General features: G+C 54.4%; 1 protein-coding gene across 1 annotated transcript; it reads right to left on the bottom strand.

The window, feature by feature from the left end:
- Positions 1-1,941: 1,941 nt before the first annotated feature.
- Positions 1,942-7,964, bottom strand: B3GNT7 (UDP-GlcNAc:betaGal beta-1,3-N-acetylglucosaminyltransferase 7). The gene is made up of 2 exons (XM_032698374.1): positions 7,877-7,964; positions 1,942-3,403 (listed from the first exon to the last, which is right to left on the bottom strand). The coding sequence occupies exons 1-2, from the start codon at positions 7,885-7,887 to the stop codon at positions 2,203-2,205; spliced, it is 1,212 nt and encodes a 403-aa protein (XP_032554265.1). The 5' UTR covers positions 7,888-7,964; the 3' UTR covers positions 1,942-2,202.
- Between the last annotated feature and the right edge of the window lie 7,976 nt (positions 7,965-15,940).

Genomic DNA, 15,940 nt, shown 5'->3' on the forward strand with positions numbered 1-15,940 from the left:
ACAAGGTTTCTCTGTACAGGTCCCACCAGGTGAAGAACAACACTGAGAGGTGTCTGCACTCAGCCCTTGCTCCCTGTACACGTTGCTACAAAGAGCAAGAGCCAACCCTGCATACAGGATAAATAAACTGCCCAAAGTACTGTACCTGACATAAATTATGGAGGTGTCAATTTGGAAAGTATTTCTGAACTCACTCCCAGTGGAAGGAGGGAGGAGAGGGGAAAGGAAAAGAGTGTTGTGTGCTGCCTAACCTATATGGGCACCAAAAATGCCCTCGGGGCTCTGCCCTGCACTGCCGGCACTTGCCCCAGGGACAGGGTGAGTGCATCGTACATCAAATTTCACAGTATCACTGCCAGCCAAGCCCTGGGCAGCACTGGCTCTTGCTCTTTCTCCCCTTCAAATCTGCAGACAGGGATGTTTGCCTAGAGTGGCGTGGCTTGGTGTGAGGTGCCTTTTTTGACTGGTTTATGCCCTTTTTTAATTCACTTTCTAACCTGGGGAACATACAGACTTGGAGTAAACGAAACAGGCCCATTTCCAAAACACATTAGGAAAAAGAAAGAAGGGAAAAAAAGGCACTGCACAGGGGGACCTTTGAGGTAGTCAGAAGTTTTTCCTTTCAATGTCTGGCACCAGAGAGGGAGAGAGCGAGTGCACCTGTGCCTGCATTTTGCTGCGCATGGTCAGGGCCGGGGATGTGGCTATGCTTGTCCACCCCGTGCAGGGACATCTGAGTGTGCAGATCCTGTGCCTGGGAGCTGGCACAGCACTACCCATGCACGTGTGTGGCTTTGCTTTGCTCACACCTGCAGTCGGTGGCTGGAGAACATCCATGGCCCTTTCGTGGCCATGTGTCTCTCTGTGTTGGGGGTTTCCATCACAGCCGCTGACCCAGGGCTTCCCTAAAGGGCCTGTGGTCCTTCCAGCCATAAAAAGGGCCATGTCTCATGACACAACTCCCTGTTGTGCTCATGCTCCTCATCCTGTAGCATAAACACTGCAACAACCCTGAGAAGAGCAGACGTGGTGCGAAACACCAGCCCTCCTTTACCTTGTCCTCTTGGACCCTGCTCCATGTGCTGGGGCAGGACCAGTGCGCCCCAATCCACCCTGGAGCATCACAGTTGCTGCCAAACCAGGGCTAAGCCTGAAGCAGCCATGCATGGAGCCTTTGGGGGCTGTTGTCCCCCTCCAACCAAACCCACCAGGGCAGCCCTGCTGCAAGGAGAGGGTCTTTCCAGAGGAAACCCCCAGGATACCCGCACCCAAGCTGAGGTCCCAGGTGTAACAAACCCCCGGGCCACTCTAGCTGAGGGTCACCAAGTTTCTCTGCCACTTCCTGGGCCACAGGCAAGGACAGTCTGCCTGGTCTCTTCTCTTTCCTGCCAGGAGGATCAAATCCCTGAGGAATTTCAGCTGGGTGCATTCCTCTGAGGGCCTGCACAGCAAGGCCACAAAGGGTCTGGGAGCCACCATCCCCTGGGACCCTCTTATAGGGACAAAGACCCTGATGCCCCAACTGCCATGCTGAAATCCTAAGGGGACCCAGGGCTGCTGAGGGCCGGCCTTGGAGGAGAGCCCCTTCCCCCAGCTGCATGTGGGGACACAGAGAGGATTTTGATGGGGATGAACCCAATGTGCACAGGGTCAAGGTCACCAAAACTTTGCATGGAGGAGAAATTTGAGATAACAAATAAAATCCCTTGATTTTTGTGTCGTGGGGGGCTGATGCACTTGCGATCAGCTGAACTCCCTTGGAGCAGCTTCCCTGGATAGCCAGACCTGAACACCTCCAAAAATGTGCCACATCCCTCCCTGCCTCCCCGACTCCTTCACTTATCATGCTCCTGTGAAGGAGGTACTTAAAGCAAAGCACAAACCTCTGTGCCTTCTCTCTCTCTCTCTCTCTTTCCATTTTGTGCTTGATTTGTCATGCTGTTATTTTTTTTTCTTTTTTTTCTTCAGCAACCCCCAACCCAGCTGGAGATAAGTGAACCACAATACAGTACAGGAACAAACACTATCACAAACCCTGCCCGCGAGCCAAACCCTGCCCGCGAGCGCAAAGTCTCTGCCCTCCTTGCCCTGGAGGGAGATGCCCCCGAAGGACTCATGTGCCACCAGCAGAGGCTCACCCCATTCTGGAGCAGGGATCAGCTGTCCCAGCCCCTCCAGTCCCAGCTCTCCAGAGAGACTGAGCTAAAGGACATTGAGTTTTCTTGAGCATGTCAAGTTACTGTGGACCAAGTCCCACATTTGAAGCAACTCTGGAGGCAGCAGTTTATGAACCACCAACATACTCCGGAAAAAACATGGCTCCTTGTTCATCTTGCTGTTCTTGTTCTTCACGATGCCAAAAGTTTTGAAGCCCTCATGTCCAACAGGTGATACTTTAAGGACCTCCAAGCACATCCCTAGGAAGACGTCATCTATGGGGTACAGCTCCAGCATCTCTGAGGTCTTGTGCAGCTTCTTGGCCAGGGGTCCATCCATGATGAAGCCACCACCCCCTGCATAGGGTGGGTAGATGTTTTTGTTGTAGAGGGCACTGGGGATGTAGTACTTGTTCTCCTTCTTACGGATTGGCCTGGCCTTGTGGAGGACATCCCCCACAAAGAGGTCCTCTCCCTCCTTCTTGTCCTCCAGGAACTCCAGGATGTTGCTGGGACTCACAAACACATCATCATCACCTTTGAAGATGAAGCGGACGTTGTCACAGTAGATGTTGAACCACTTCAGGAAATGGACCTCTTTGAGGGTGAGGTTGAAGAAGCTGTCCAGGAAATCCCACTGCAAGATGTCGCCATAGATGTGGTTCTCATAATCCAGTAGTTTCTGGTAGTTGGCTCTCTCCTCCTCCTTGGAGGCCGTGCCCAGCAAGAACAGTGTCCTGATCCTCTTGCCCTCCACCTCCTTCTCCTGGCCCCAGGTCCTCCGGATGGCCTCGCGGCGGTCGTGCTGTGTGATGATGGACTTGACCACGATGAGCAGGTAAACATCCCCACTGCACTTCTCCGGGTGGTTGATCAGCATGGGGAAGTATCGGCAGTGCCGATAGAGCAGGAACTGCTGGAAGTTGGGCTCCAGCCCCTTGAACCAGTCCACCTTGCTGAAGTTCTGGTTGGCTGAGCAGTTGGTAGTGGTGACATCCCAGGATTTTGTCTGCTTTGCTGTCACACTCTCCTCCTTCACAGGAGCTTTCTCCTTCTTGGTCTTCCAGAAGGCGCTGGTGATGGAGAAGGCGTTGTCTCTCTTCTGTGTTTTCAGAGGTTCTGGAGGGGGCAGGTCTTTTTGCTGCTGGCCCTGCATGAACTGGTTGGGGGCCATTCCTCGCTGCAGCACCGTCACCGTGATGACCAGCAAGAAGGAGAGACAAACTGTTTTGTAGATGGTCTTCTTCCTAAAGGTACGAGATGGGGGGTTAAGGAGAGGAAACTGCAGGCTGCGAGAGACCTGTTTGCAAAAGCACCCCCTGGAAAGGTCATGGGATACTCATAATCTGCGTCCCATCATCTTTTGATGAGCAGAAGCCTCATGGAAAGAGCTGTGGGACACCTTCACACATGCTCTTCCCACCTGCATCCCACTTGTGGGGTGGCTCTGGGGCCACACATAACTGCAGGGACAGGCTCAAGGCGTGTGGCAGCTGACTGCAGTGTCATCTGATAACCCCAGTGCAAAGAGCTGGGAAGGGTTCACGGGGAAAAAAAATGGGCTGAGAAAGATGAAGTCAGGGTGATAGTTTTGGCAAGGCAGCCATCTTGGAGGAAAGTCCCAAGGGAAACCTCTGTTTCAGCCATCTGAAGATTGCAGTTTAGGACAAGAGCAGAAGAGAATTATCTTTTCTATAGAAGCATTAGCTCCAAGACACAGACATACTGCCCTTGGCCCTAGACTGGCAACACTGAGAAACCAGAGCTGGGAAGACCACGAGAGTCAACATGAAACTGGCATTATTATTCCTTTCCAAAATGGCACATCAGGACAAAAAAAGAAGCCAAACTTTAAGATTCAGTGGGGAAAAGACATCCCTAACCCTGTAATCACCTTGGGAACCAGCATTTCTGGGGGCACTGCTGGGCGTTTTGGCCAGCTCTTGGGTCCCACTGCTTCCTTTGTGGTGATAAGGAGCAGTGGACTCGGGGCAGAGAGGGGGACAGATTTTCCCAGCCTGCAGCAAAACAGGTGTCTGCATGTCCAGGGTGTGTAGGGGACTGGGTAGATCAAACCCAGTCCCTTGTGGGGCCATCCTGTTGCTCTCCTTCACTGCAGACCCATCTCCCAGGGAAGCTGCTGGCTCATGGGACAAACCCTGGACAGAACTCATGGGGGGATTGAGCGGGATCCTCCTGAGGTCCTTGGGACAGTGGGAAGACTGCACTCAGAGATTACTGAAGCACAAATTCCCCCCAACCCACTTTTCCACATAGGTAAAGGTGGGTTTCTCTTCCCACTTCTTCAGAGGAGAAGAACTGCTCTCTTTGCCCATCTGAGCTATGCTGCTCCCAAATGCTTGGCTCCCCTCCACATCTGGCACATCTGCACCAATTCTGTCCCGCCAAAGTCCTGTGCAAGTGAGCCATCTCCCTGTGCAAATGAGCACTGGGCATGGGGGGATGGCAGCTGACCTCCTCGTGCCCACTCCTGACAGCTTCCTAAAGGCAGTCCCATCTCTGTCTGCTCCAACTCACTTTCCCTGCCGGTGGGTGAAAGGGAATTTGGCTGGGGAGCTGAAGGAGACAGACATGGCACTGGTCTTGTGACTCCCATGAGCCTGTCCTCTTGGTGACAGAAGCATGTCCCAGCCTGGGTGACACCAGCTGGGGACAGCCCTCAGTCTCCCACTCCAGAGAGCCAGAAAGATCCAAAATCATCTCTCACAGACAAATGGCACCTTCACTTTGGGATAGTCCAGAGAAGGAACTTGGGGCTGGAAGTGAAAACATTTAACCTAAGTATTTTACCCAGATAGCCAAAAAACCAAAAAAGCCATGAAACTCTCCTGGACCTGGGAGCCTGACTGGGACAGCACCGCCAGGAAGCTGCTGGGGCTTTGGGCCACAGGCTGCAGCAAAGCACCTGCTTGGTGGGACACCCTGTAGCCCCTCAGGCTCCCTGGGACAGGGGTCAGCATTGTCCTGGGAGTCACCCTTAAATGCAGGAACCCCAAATGGGAACCACAGGAACCAGGAGCTTTCAGGAACTCCTGTCTCTGGCTTCTCCCTGAAGCACAAAGAACTTTTGAGCCCCACATTGTCGTGGGAAAACTGTGATCACTAGTGTGAGAGCGAGCATGGAAATAAGTAATTACGGGTAAATGGATAGATATTCCCCATCCGGTTTTATATGTGGCCACTCATCTGAGACTGATGAGGGAGCAGTTCTGATTAGATCTCACCATTCCCTTAACCCTCTCCAGCCCTTCCCGCACAGCTTTGAGCTTGTTCTTAGAAATCCTTCCGTTCCAATACAACTTCACTCCAAGCACAGCCAAGCAATGTTTAAAACCTCTCATCAGTACCCACCACTGCCACAAAAATAACCGTGGTCACCCCTGTGTAGTAACTCTATTTGCATCAATCCCACCCTGACAACCCAGCCTTACTCCCATCCCATCTCATCCCATTCTATCCCATCCTGTCCCATCCCATCCTTGCACTCCCCACCATGCCAAGGACATCAAGTGATAAAATACCCAAAATGAAGGATGGCCAAAGGTTCCCCAGAAGCCAAAGGCAGGGAATTACTGCTATAATTTTAAAAAATTTGCATAGGTGGGGCTATCACTAACTGGCGTGGATGGGTCCTAGTCTTGGCAGACTCTGCCAAACAGAGAGCAGCTGCATGGATCCACTCACCCCCCTTCACCCTCCTTGGGTCCAGGCAGAAGATCAGACCCGGGGCTGAGGGGAGACCTCTGGTGTTTAGTAAGAGGTGAAGAGTCAGGTGGCTTGGGTACATCCGAGTGTGTCGGTGAGGTGTTGGACAACGGCACAGAAACTTATTCCTCCTTCCTTCAGGGGACACCGTTTCCCAGCTCTCACCAGTGCAATGTACAATTCCTGCTTTATTACAAGAACCTATTTGGGATTTTTCCTACAGGTCTGACTGCAAACCACGGGGTACCACCAGGTCCGGTAGGAACGAAGGCCCCATGGCCACTTCTCCCCTGCAGAAATCTCATCCCTGCACTGTCAGGAAAGCGAAAGGGGTTAGGGGGACCCTGAGCAACAACCACAGGAGATTGCCACATCGAACCGAGGATTTGGGGGGCAAAAGAGTGAGAATCATATGCACATCTTTTCTGATCTTAGGTCTTTCTCTGTGGTCTCCTCAGCTGGGAAGTACTTCAAGAGGGGAGAAACCAGGTCCTGTTTTCTGGAGATGCCAAGAACCACCACATTGGCAAAGGGCTTTGGGTTTGCTGCCATTACAGAGAAGACACCTTGCTGAGCCCCAGGACCCTGATTTGGGGCACAGCCCCCATCCAGTCCCCAGCAGCATCCCAAGGAGTTGGGGACACCCAGCGCTGCAGGGCCTGAGGGCAGCAGCCACCCGGAGGGCTCCCATCTGTGCCAACCAGAACCGACTACCCCAACTGCTGGTATGGGTACCACTGAGAGAGCTTTGAAAGGATCCCAGACTGGTCCTTCTCTTCTTTTTGTCCATCAGGAAAACTCTAAAAGCCTCCCTGTGAGGTGGCTACACCAGCGGCCAATTAAATGTAAATCCCAAATTAGAGGTGGGCAGTTTCCCTTTCAGGTGTTGATGATGGAGGGTAGATGATACCCCGGAGACTGGGGCTCTCTAACCCCATCCCATCTCACTTTGGATTCACATGAAAACCTCTTTGATCCGCCAGCAGTGTCTGTTTATTAGGCTGGGGTTTTTTTCTGGCCCCTCAATTAGATCCAGTCACTAGAGGCACGGCCAGTATAGAGCCTTGTCTGTTGGCAGTGCCAAGGACTGGGAGAGGGAATCTTATCTAGGGGCACATACTGGGCAGAAAGCACCCAAATGTCCCCAAAAGTAGCCTGTGCCAGCCAGGTGGAAGCACCAAGCAGGGCCCCAGTTCCCAACGGTTTTCCCCAATGCCAGGGTGCCCAGAGACGTGTCCCCTCCTTATAAAAGCCGTCTGGTTTAAACAGAAAGCAGTACAAACGCAGGTTTGGAAAATAGGCAAGAGCCGAAATCCCGGGTGTTTCCGACGCCGAGGGCATCTGCCCCCGGGCTAGCACTGCTCTGGGACAGGGACCCCACGGGGCAGGGCTGGTGGCCCCGCTCTCCCCGGCCCCACCACACAAACCAGCCCTTCCCAGGGAAAGGCTGGGAAAGGCACCCCCAGGAATGGGGGGCACCAACCACCCGCCTCTGCCCGGTGCCCCTGTCCTGGCTCCCGGTGGGCCGGGATGTACCACGGGATGGAGAGAGACTTGCGTAGGCAGCGGACAGCCCAGAAAGCCTTCTCCAGGATACCGGGCCCGGGAGACCCCACCTGAGAGCCCCTGCAGAGCCCTCGCTCCTGGGATGAGGACAGACTTTCAGGGGACAAAGGACAAACGCCGTCCTTAGTCGCTTCCCCATGCCCACCCTCCCCACCAAAGCTGCCTTTTCCCAGCCAGCCACCCCTGGGGCGCCCCTCGAGAAGGACCCGGTGGGGAGGGGACCGGGGCGACTCTCCAGAGGGATCCGGCAGAGAAGGGACTCGCAGTCCCGCGGCTCCGGGCAGGATGCGGCGCCGGGACGGCGGTGCCGGGCGGCGGGAGCGGAGGACACTCGGCAGGACGGCGGAGCAGGGAACAGCGGGGCTCAGTCCGTGCTGGAGCGGGGCAGGAGCGGGGCTCGGGCTCCCCGCTACCCAGAGATCACTCACCACTGGAACATGCTGGGAGTGGGACGGGGCGGCCGCTCCGCTGCTGGCCGGGCTGCCCGCGGTCCGGGCGCTTCTCTGCCCTCTTCCTCCTCCTTCTCTTCTTTTTTTTTTTTTTCCCTACTTTTTCCCTTTTCCCTCCCCTTGCTCTCCGAGGTGGAGCCAAGAGGGATGGCAGAGCAGGTAGGTTAACTCTTGCCCTGCCCCTCAGTCCCCACCCCCCCGCCCCGGTCGCTCCAGCAGGCAGAGACCTCCCCAGTGTTGCCCGGGGAACATGTTGAAGGGTGACTGCCCACACGTTCCCTGGGGACCCTCCCCGCTGCTGATGGGACACCCACCGGGAGCTGGGAGCTCGGGGGGGGGGGGGGTTCCAGCCCGGCCCCGCGGGCACAGTGACCTCTTCAGGGTGCTGTAGCTCTGCCCCAGAGCCTTTAGTGCAAAGGAGCCCAGTTATGGGAATGGCATCCCAGTAGTCACCCAGAGAGGTGTTTTTGGCAGCTGGGATCTCTGGAAAAGCCATGTGGGTCTTTTCTAACCACCACCCAACATGGACCAGTCACTTTGGGATAAATCCCAAAAGGGAGCTAGGGCTTAACACCCTAGTTTCTCATAGCAGCACTGAGATCCCGGTTTTGCTTCTGTGCACAGTGCGGTTTGGGATCTCTGGGGCAATGGAGCCATGTATCTTGCCTTGGATCCCCACACCTCCTGGGACCCACCCTTCTCCCAAGACTCACATCTCACTCAGGATTCACATCTTGTCGGGGACCAACACTCTGCCCAGGACTCCCATCTCATCAAGCACCCACACTGTCCAGGACCCAAAAATCTCCCAAGACCCACATCTCCCCTAGGGGTGTAGGGAGTCTAGAGGAAGAGTCGCTGCAGCAGGAAGGTGCCTATTTGGCATGCCAGGGCCTCTCATGGGTCAGATTTCCAACAGCACCACAAACAGGTGAGATGTCCTTCCTGTTCCCTCAGCCCTGGTTTGGGTGCAGTTTCACCAGCATTTCTGCTGCAGCCATGTCAGCATGGGACACCTTGTTGCCCATTGAGAAGCAGATTTATGATCTTCCTTTCCTCTTAAATGTAGCATTTCAGTTGAAGGTCTTTGTCAGCCATAAAAATTGGTCCCCATAATTTCTGATATCTGCCTTTTTTGTCACCTTCCCAATCCCACCAGCTGCTCATGACCACCATGAAGCCGGGATGGGAAGCCTGCAGGAAATCCTTTGCAATATTTCTTTCCCTGTTCAGCAGAGATATCTCAATATCTTTCTCAACAGTCCCTTGCATTTTTCATGGGTGATGAGGGTCATGGTCTCCTACAGCTCTCACAACCCTCAAGACACACTGAGCTTCTCATGCGAAAGGCTCTTCTATTCCAAGGCTGGACATGCAGTGGAACCCACACAGCCTCCACTAGCCAAACAACATTTGGCTCTGCACCAAGAAAACCCCAAGTCCTGCCCAGTTTGGGGAGGAAAATTGCATTGCTTTCTCCAGACCTGTTTCTCTCTCCTTATCTCAGCTTATCGCTTTCCCGGATGCCCTGCAGCTCCATGTCCTGGAGACTGTGAAAGCTCCCCAGGAAACATTGCCCAAACAGGCTGCACCAGCTCCACAGCATCCCATGACCTTATCACCACCAAGGGTCCTTACATGCCTTCCCTGATTCCTTCCTTGAATCCCAGTGCCCACAGGAAAATCTGTATTTGCAGCATTCATGACCCCAAGAAAATCATGGCCATGGGATTCACTGAGCATCAGCTTGACCAGAACAGGGTGTGAGAAGGACCCTGTAGCACAGCAATGGTAGGTACACACCAGCCCATGGCTGGGAATTCACCCCACTCTGCAAAGAGGGGCTCACAGTGGAGGGGGATCCCACTGGAGAACCTCCCTTACACAAACAGGGTGTGAAAAGCAAAACCCCGAGAGATGCAGCCACCATCTCCTCCTTGACACGTGCCCTGGGACCATGATGGGTACAGGAACGGCAGCATCCACTCACGGGGAGCTGCAGTAAATCCCAAAACACATCCCTGGGCTGTGCTGCTCCAGCGTGGAAGTGACAGTGCTGCAGGCCGAGGAGGGCTCTTGGCAGCTTGCAGCAGGGAGCTCTGCCAGTCATGCTCCCAGCTTTCCGCCTCTCTGACGGCTGCTTCCGTGCAGGAAAGTGGCAGGGCTGCAAGCACAGGATGATTCCGTGCTGCTGTGCAGGGTTTCGGCTCAAATAATCCCCTCTGGACAGGGAGACCCCCTCCAGCCTCCTGCTGTGTGGGAAAGATGTACGTCCCTCTTCGTGAGAGCACTGCAGGCCTGGGGTGTGACGGCTGCACAAAGCTTTACCTCTGATGCTCATTAAAGACTCAAAACCTGTCAGGTCTGGGGCTACTGATGCCAGAGATAAACAGTGTCCTGGGCACCCCTGACACCACCACCTCCTGTTTCAAGGACAAATCTAAAGATGAAGCAGCATTTTTTATGATTTTTTTTTTCCATCCTTACATGGGAAAGTTTAGGACAAACTTTTCACACTCTCCAGATTCACCCTGTGAAAACAGAAAGGCAGCAGGAAGGATAAAATCTAACTGAAAGCATACTTCTTTTAAAAAGTCTTCCTCCACACACCTTCTCTTTGCCTCTTGCTGGCACCCAGCAAGAACAGGTTTTACCCAAGCAGCCACTACCACTCAGCTAAGAACGAAACACAAAAAAGAGAAATCTGAGGTTTTTTGTTCACCCCAGCAGACCCAGCCACCAGCAGATCCCTGCCATTCCTGCCCAGCCCTGCCTTCAGCAGAGCAGCTGGATCTGTAATCCTGCCCTTCCTTCGCTGCAGCACACTTATTTCTTAGGTCTAAGCCATTAGACTGGAATTTGGAGGCACTGGGTGCCTTTTTGGAACTGTTGGCAGTGCTGTGGGTTTCTGGATAAATAATCTTGGGTGGCAGGTGCTGCTCTGGCATAGAAAGGCTCTTTTGCCTTGCACAACACGGGTGATGTCTGAGGTGTGCCAAGCTGCTGCAGCCCTGAGAGAGCCGGCAGGGGACCTCTGAGAAACAGCACTTGAACACGTTATCGTTGCATTGTAAGGGGATGCAACCTGTGGGATCACAAGGCTTTGGAGCTGGCATCAAACAGGGGTATGGGGCATCATCTGGGTAAAGGGAAAGGGTGAGGATTGGAGCAACGCCCGAGTGGCTAATTTAGATGTTGTCAAAGTGAATCGCAATGCTCTTTTTGTTTCAAGAATCCTCTTTTAATTTCAAAGTGGACCTGAACTAAAATATTTTTTAAAAATATAAGTACAAAGAAAGAAGCCAGCTTTTTTTATCAGGCTTATGTGATCCCAAAAGACTGGCCAGTGGCAGGTTGACCCAGCCAGTGTCTTCCCACTGATGGTTTGGGGTTTGTTTCACGGAAAAGCTGCTCTGGTTTCTTTGATATGGGGTTTTTTTGGTATGTTGTTCTCTGATTTCATTCCAGAAAATTATACATATACAGAAAAAACTCTCATTTCATCTCCCAGCATCTCGCACACCTCCTGGCCACTTGTGCCAACACTGTGGTCCCTGGGCTGGGTTTCCCACACAAGCCAAGGTCCCATTGCCCTGTGACCTGCAGAGACACACAAACCAGTCCTCTCCTCCCCAAACCTCTGAGTGCCTGGAGCAGGACCAAGGGCTCAGCCTGACCAGAGATTGGCCACACAGGGTGGTCACATATTTAGGTTTTTCTTCGTTAAACCACTCACCTGCCAACACTGCTATTTGTTTAGCTGAGCCAGACAAACCACATCAAGACTTTGCACACTATAACGAACAAACATCCTGGGTGTGATAGGGTGTGATGTTCCTTTCTCCTTCCACATTTTCTAAGCACCTTTCACGGATGCTGTGGTAAAGAGTAACCCTGGGAGACTCACCCATCACCGCAGCTCTCACGTGGAATGTGGGGCTGTGACCAGGGACCGCCACTGCCTCTTGTCCCCGGGAAAGTCCCCCGGGCAGTTAGGATTAATTATTAACCCGATTTATTGCTGAGTTTTGGAAGCTGGAGCAGACGTCACGTACTGGCCAGGTCTGACGTGGGACACCAGGAAAGACAGCCACCCCCACAGAAACCTCCCTCCGCTTGTCCATGTTAACAGGGCCATAAACCAGACCCCAAGTGGGGTGAGTTATTTTATTCATTAACCCTCAGTGCCCCGTGGCTGTTTCCCTCCCAGCACCTCTGCCAGAGTGGGGCGGTGCTGGCTCCCAGGTGGATGCAGGAGCAGGTGTTCTGCCTTCCCAAAGTCAGCTGCTCCGTCCCACACCATCGGCCTCGGCAGCTCACACGCTGAAACACTGGAGGCTGCTGAAACGCCTTGACCCACAGCCGAAAGAAATGCCCACTGCCCTGCTTGGAATCAAACACCGTGGGATTTGCATACTTTCTTCTAAAAACAGAGGAGGAAGTTGCTTTGCAGGATGATGGCTGGGACAGCCCCCCCCCCGCTCAGGGGTCCCCGAGCTGCTGTTGCCCTTTGCAGACCCAACCTGCCTCTGAGCAGAGAGCACAGTGCTTGTGGGAGGGACACAGACCCCACAGCCACAGTGTTGGGCATGATGGGGTGATTCCCGAGTGCCACAGGCTCAGGGAAGGCAGGGGTGTGACACAGTGTTGGTGGTGCAATGCTGTGGCAGCTGGGTCCCCAGGTGGGATGCAGCCAGGGCGGGCAGGGAAGCACTCTCCTGGTCTTTGTGCCAGGAGCCACAGGAGCAGGGCAGGGGGAAGCACTCTGCAAATTTGGGTGAGCAAATCCTGGGGCTGGATCCACCCAAGGGTTTGTCTCCTTGGGCTGCCCCTTCCTCAGTTTCTCCAGTGAAAAGGCCCCCTTAGCCTCAGGGCTGCTGCCCAGTAGGGATTCTGCCTCCTTTCCCCTTTGGATTGGAATCCCTGGGACACCTGGGTCTCCCGGGGAGCCCAGTGTGGCTGTGCTGTTGCTTTAAAGCAGCAGCTGGATCCAGCTGTGACTGCAAGTAACCCTTACCGCAGCCTTGCCCAGGCCTTTTATGCATTTTCCAGTGGTTCCAGAGGCGCTTGGCGGCAGCGCGCAGGGGAAACCGGACTCACGCTGGCAAGCAGGGCTGGGAGGGGAAAGGGAAAACATTTCCCTTCCCGAAGGAGCAGGGGGAGCCCAATGCTGTGGCTCAGGCAGCAGGCACGGAGGGAGCAGACCACTGGTGGGGCTGCCTCTGTGGTGTGATGCAAACAGCCTCGTGGCTGGGCACAGCGAGCCACAGGCCCGGGCTTGTCTCTCCCAGCCCGGTGTGCCCCTGTGAGAAGAGCTCACCCCAACGTGCCTCAGTTTCCCTCTTGCTGATCAATCAATTCAGTCTCATGCAGAAAGCCCCAAGGTCTGGGTTTGTCTTGAGAACCTGTGCCAGGATGGCATCCGGGCACTGAAACAAACAAGCCCATGAAGACACAGAATGGAGAAAGCCAAGAGGGATGGGAATGTGGGGTTGAGAAGGGAGACACTCTCATGCTGCCCAGATGCAGAGAGGAAAGTGGAGGAGGATGGTGTGCTTGGCCTTGAGAAGGGAAAGACCTGTCATCTGAAGAGGATCACTTGCATCCCAGACCCTCTCAAAGAGCAAAGGTGGAGGAGAGGGCACCAGGAGGGAGAAGTTCCCGGGCTGGAGTGTTGGAAAAGCAATGTCACACCAGAACCCAGGAGCCCTGCCGGCAGAGATGCTCCTGCCCATTGCAGGGACCATGGGCCTGTCCCGCCCAGCCTCGCCACCCTGACTGTCCTGTAAAGCCAGTCATGGGCACAGGCTGAAGGTAAAGCCCTGGCTGGGCATCAGCCCAACAGAACTGCTCTCCCAGCCCCAGCCTGGGAAGCGTTTGGCTCAGGGTGCTGTCACACTGCACTCGCAGCCCTGGGAAGCTCGGCTGCCTGGGGACTGGCCCAGGCCCAGAAGCCGTGAGCTGCAAGGCAACGTGTTTTCCATCGGGCAGGAGAGCACTCGCGACATCTCTCATGAGTCAGATGGAAAGGGCGGCTCAGGAGTCACCTGAGCCCAGCGGCTGCCTGCCCACAGCCCCTCTCCAGCCCAAGTGGAAAAACATACAGCCCCAGCACAGCACATGCCTGCTGAGACCCCGAGCTCTGGCCGGGCCCCCTCCCAGGCTGGCAGATGCAGAAATGCTCACATTAGCCTTTTTCGGCCAAATTGGTTTAGGAGGGAGGCAGAGGCGACTCAGACATCCCTGGCTCTGTGGCTCTGCTGGTCATTAATCATCACTCTGCCGCTGCTCATTGCCAAAACCTGGGCTCTCCTACAGCCACTGGTGGATCTGTCTCTAACAAGAGAGAGAGAGGGAGAAAGAGGGCATGCAGAGTAGATTTCCCCTCTTTGGCTGGGGCTACTGGACTGATGCCACAGCAAAGCTCCCTGTTTCTGCATGCACAAGAAGGGAGGGCAGCACCTATGGTGCCACCTCCGGGCAGGCACCCACCTGGCACAGAGGATGACCTTTGCATGGGCATTGCTCCCCAGCCCAGCTCAGGATGTTGGTGGAAGAGGTGACAATAGCAATTTGCTAGCCTGGGAGTATTTGAGCCATAACAGAGCCCTCCGGAGAGGAGAAGAGAGTCGGCACACCCAGACGCATTCCTGAGGTTTGGTTTCCATGGTGGGATGTTCACCCGACGGTGAAGTCATGCTATGCTGTGGGCTGAGATGGCCAGTGAGTTAATGCATGGATCCAGTTCCTTCCCTGATTCACAGCAGGCGCGGCCACAGCCCTGTGCCATCCATTGGCCTGACGGTTCTTATGTGGCTCCGGCGCTTCTCGTGTCTTGGAGCAGGGAGGCTCCAGACATTGCTGCTTGGCTGATCCCTGCCTCACCATGGGAAAACAGCTCCTGTAGCAGGGTGGAGGGGCAAACTGATGGCTCTCCTGGGTCCTTCCAGCCCATTTGTATCATCCAAGTGTGCTCCCCATCATGTTTTACTTTGCTTTCATCCTACTGCTACCACTGATGACAACAGGACAGAAAAGCACCACCCTAAGAGGTCACTCCTGCAGGGCTAAAGCCTTGGGGATCTACCCAACATTAAGGAGAGGTGGGGAAGGATGGAGAGCTGGGCAGCATGGAAAGAACAGGATGGAAAGCCTTGGGGAGAGGTGGCAGGGACACTCCCTGGTACAAGCAGCTCACGGTGCCAACACCAGGCACGTGGCTGTGGAGTTCAGCGATGGGGCTCCACAGATCAACAAACCAAAGGTGTGGTGAAGGAACTGGCTCTGGGATGGCAGCCAGTAAATTGATAGGATTATTACCAGTCTCTGGAGTGGTTTTCTCCAGGTCTGGAGGTACAAGAATGTGGCCAGTCTGCCCAGGGCCATCAGATGCCCTTCCCATTTGCTCAAGTGGTGAGACTCCCTGCTTTTGGGCTGTGGCTATTTGTGTCAGAGGGAAATGTCTTAGCATGACTTTTCAGCAAAGATCAAATCCCTTACAGTCCAGTCAGCGAAATCCCCACTAAAAAGCATATCCCCTTAGGATGCATCTCCTGATCAACCACCACTAAAGCACTTTCTGGACACACACTTTCTGCATCAGAAAGTGGCAGCCTCCTGCTGTCCCCAGCAGCTGTTGGCTTGAGGACAGGGGCAAGCTGAACCCCAAGGAGACTCTTCTCTTGACCACATGCTGGTGTCTTGCATGAGCACACGATGCCCCTGGAAGCAGCAGGATGCATCTAACTAACTCAGACACATCATGGGGGACCTCTCTGGGTGCTGGTACCCCCATGCAAAGGCTGTTTGCTTTTGAGATAGACCCAGACTTTTCCACACATGCTTGTGTTCAATCTAAACCAGAAAACCCTCCCTGCTTCTCATCTCACATTCAGCCAGGCCCAGAGGTCCTGGCTGGGACCAGCAGGAAGCCACTCTCCTTTTGGGACTGGCACAGAGCTACCAGCAATATCCTCTGCTCCGGGAGGTGACAAGCCACCCCCTGGGTCTGCCACAGCAGGTGACGTCCCTGGGGAGCAGGAG

This window comes from Chiroxiphia lanceolata, chromosome 10 (genome assembly GCF_009829145.1).
Source record: "Chiroxiphia lanceolata isolate bChiLan1 chromosome 10, bChiLan1.pri, whole genome shotgun sequence".
Classification (NCBI taxonomy): domain Eukaryota; kingdom Metazoa; phylum Chordata; class Aves; order Passeriformes; family Pipridae; genus Chiroxiphia; species Chiroxiphia lanceolata.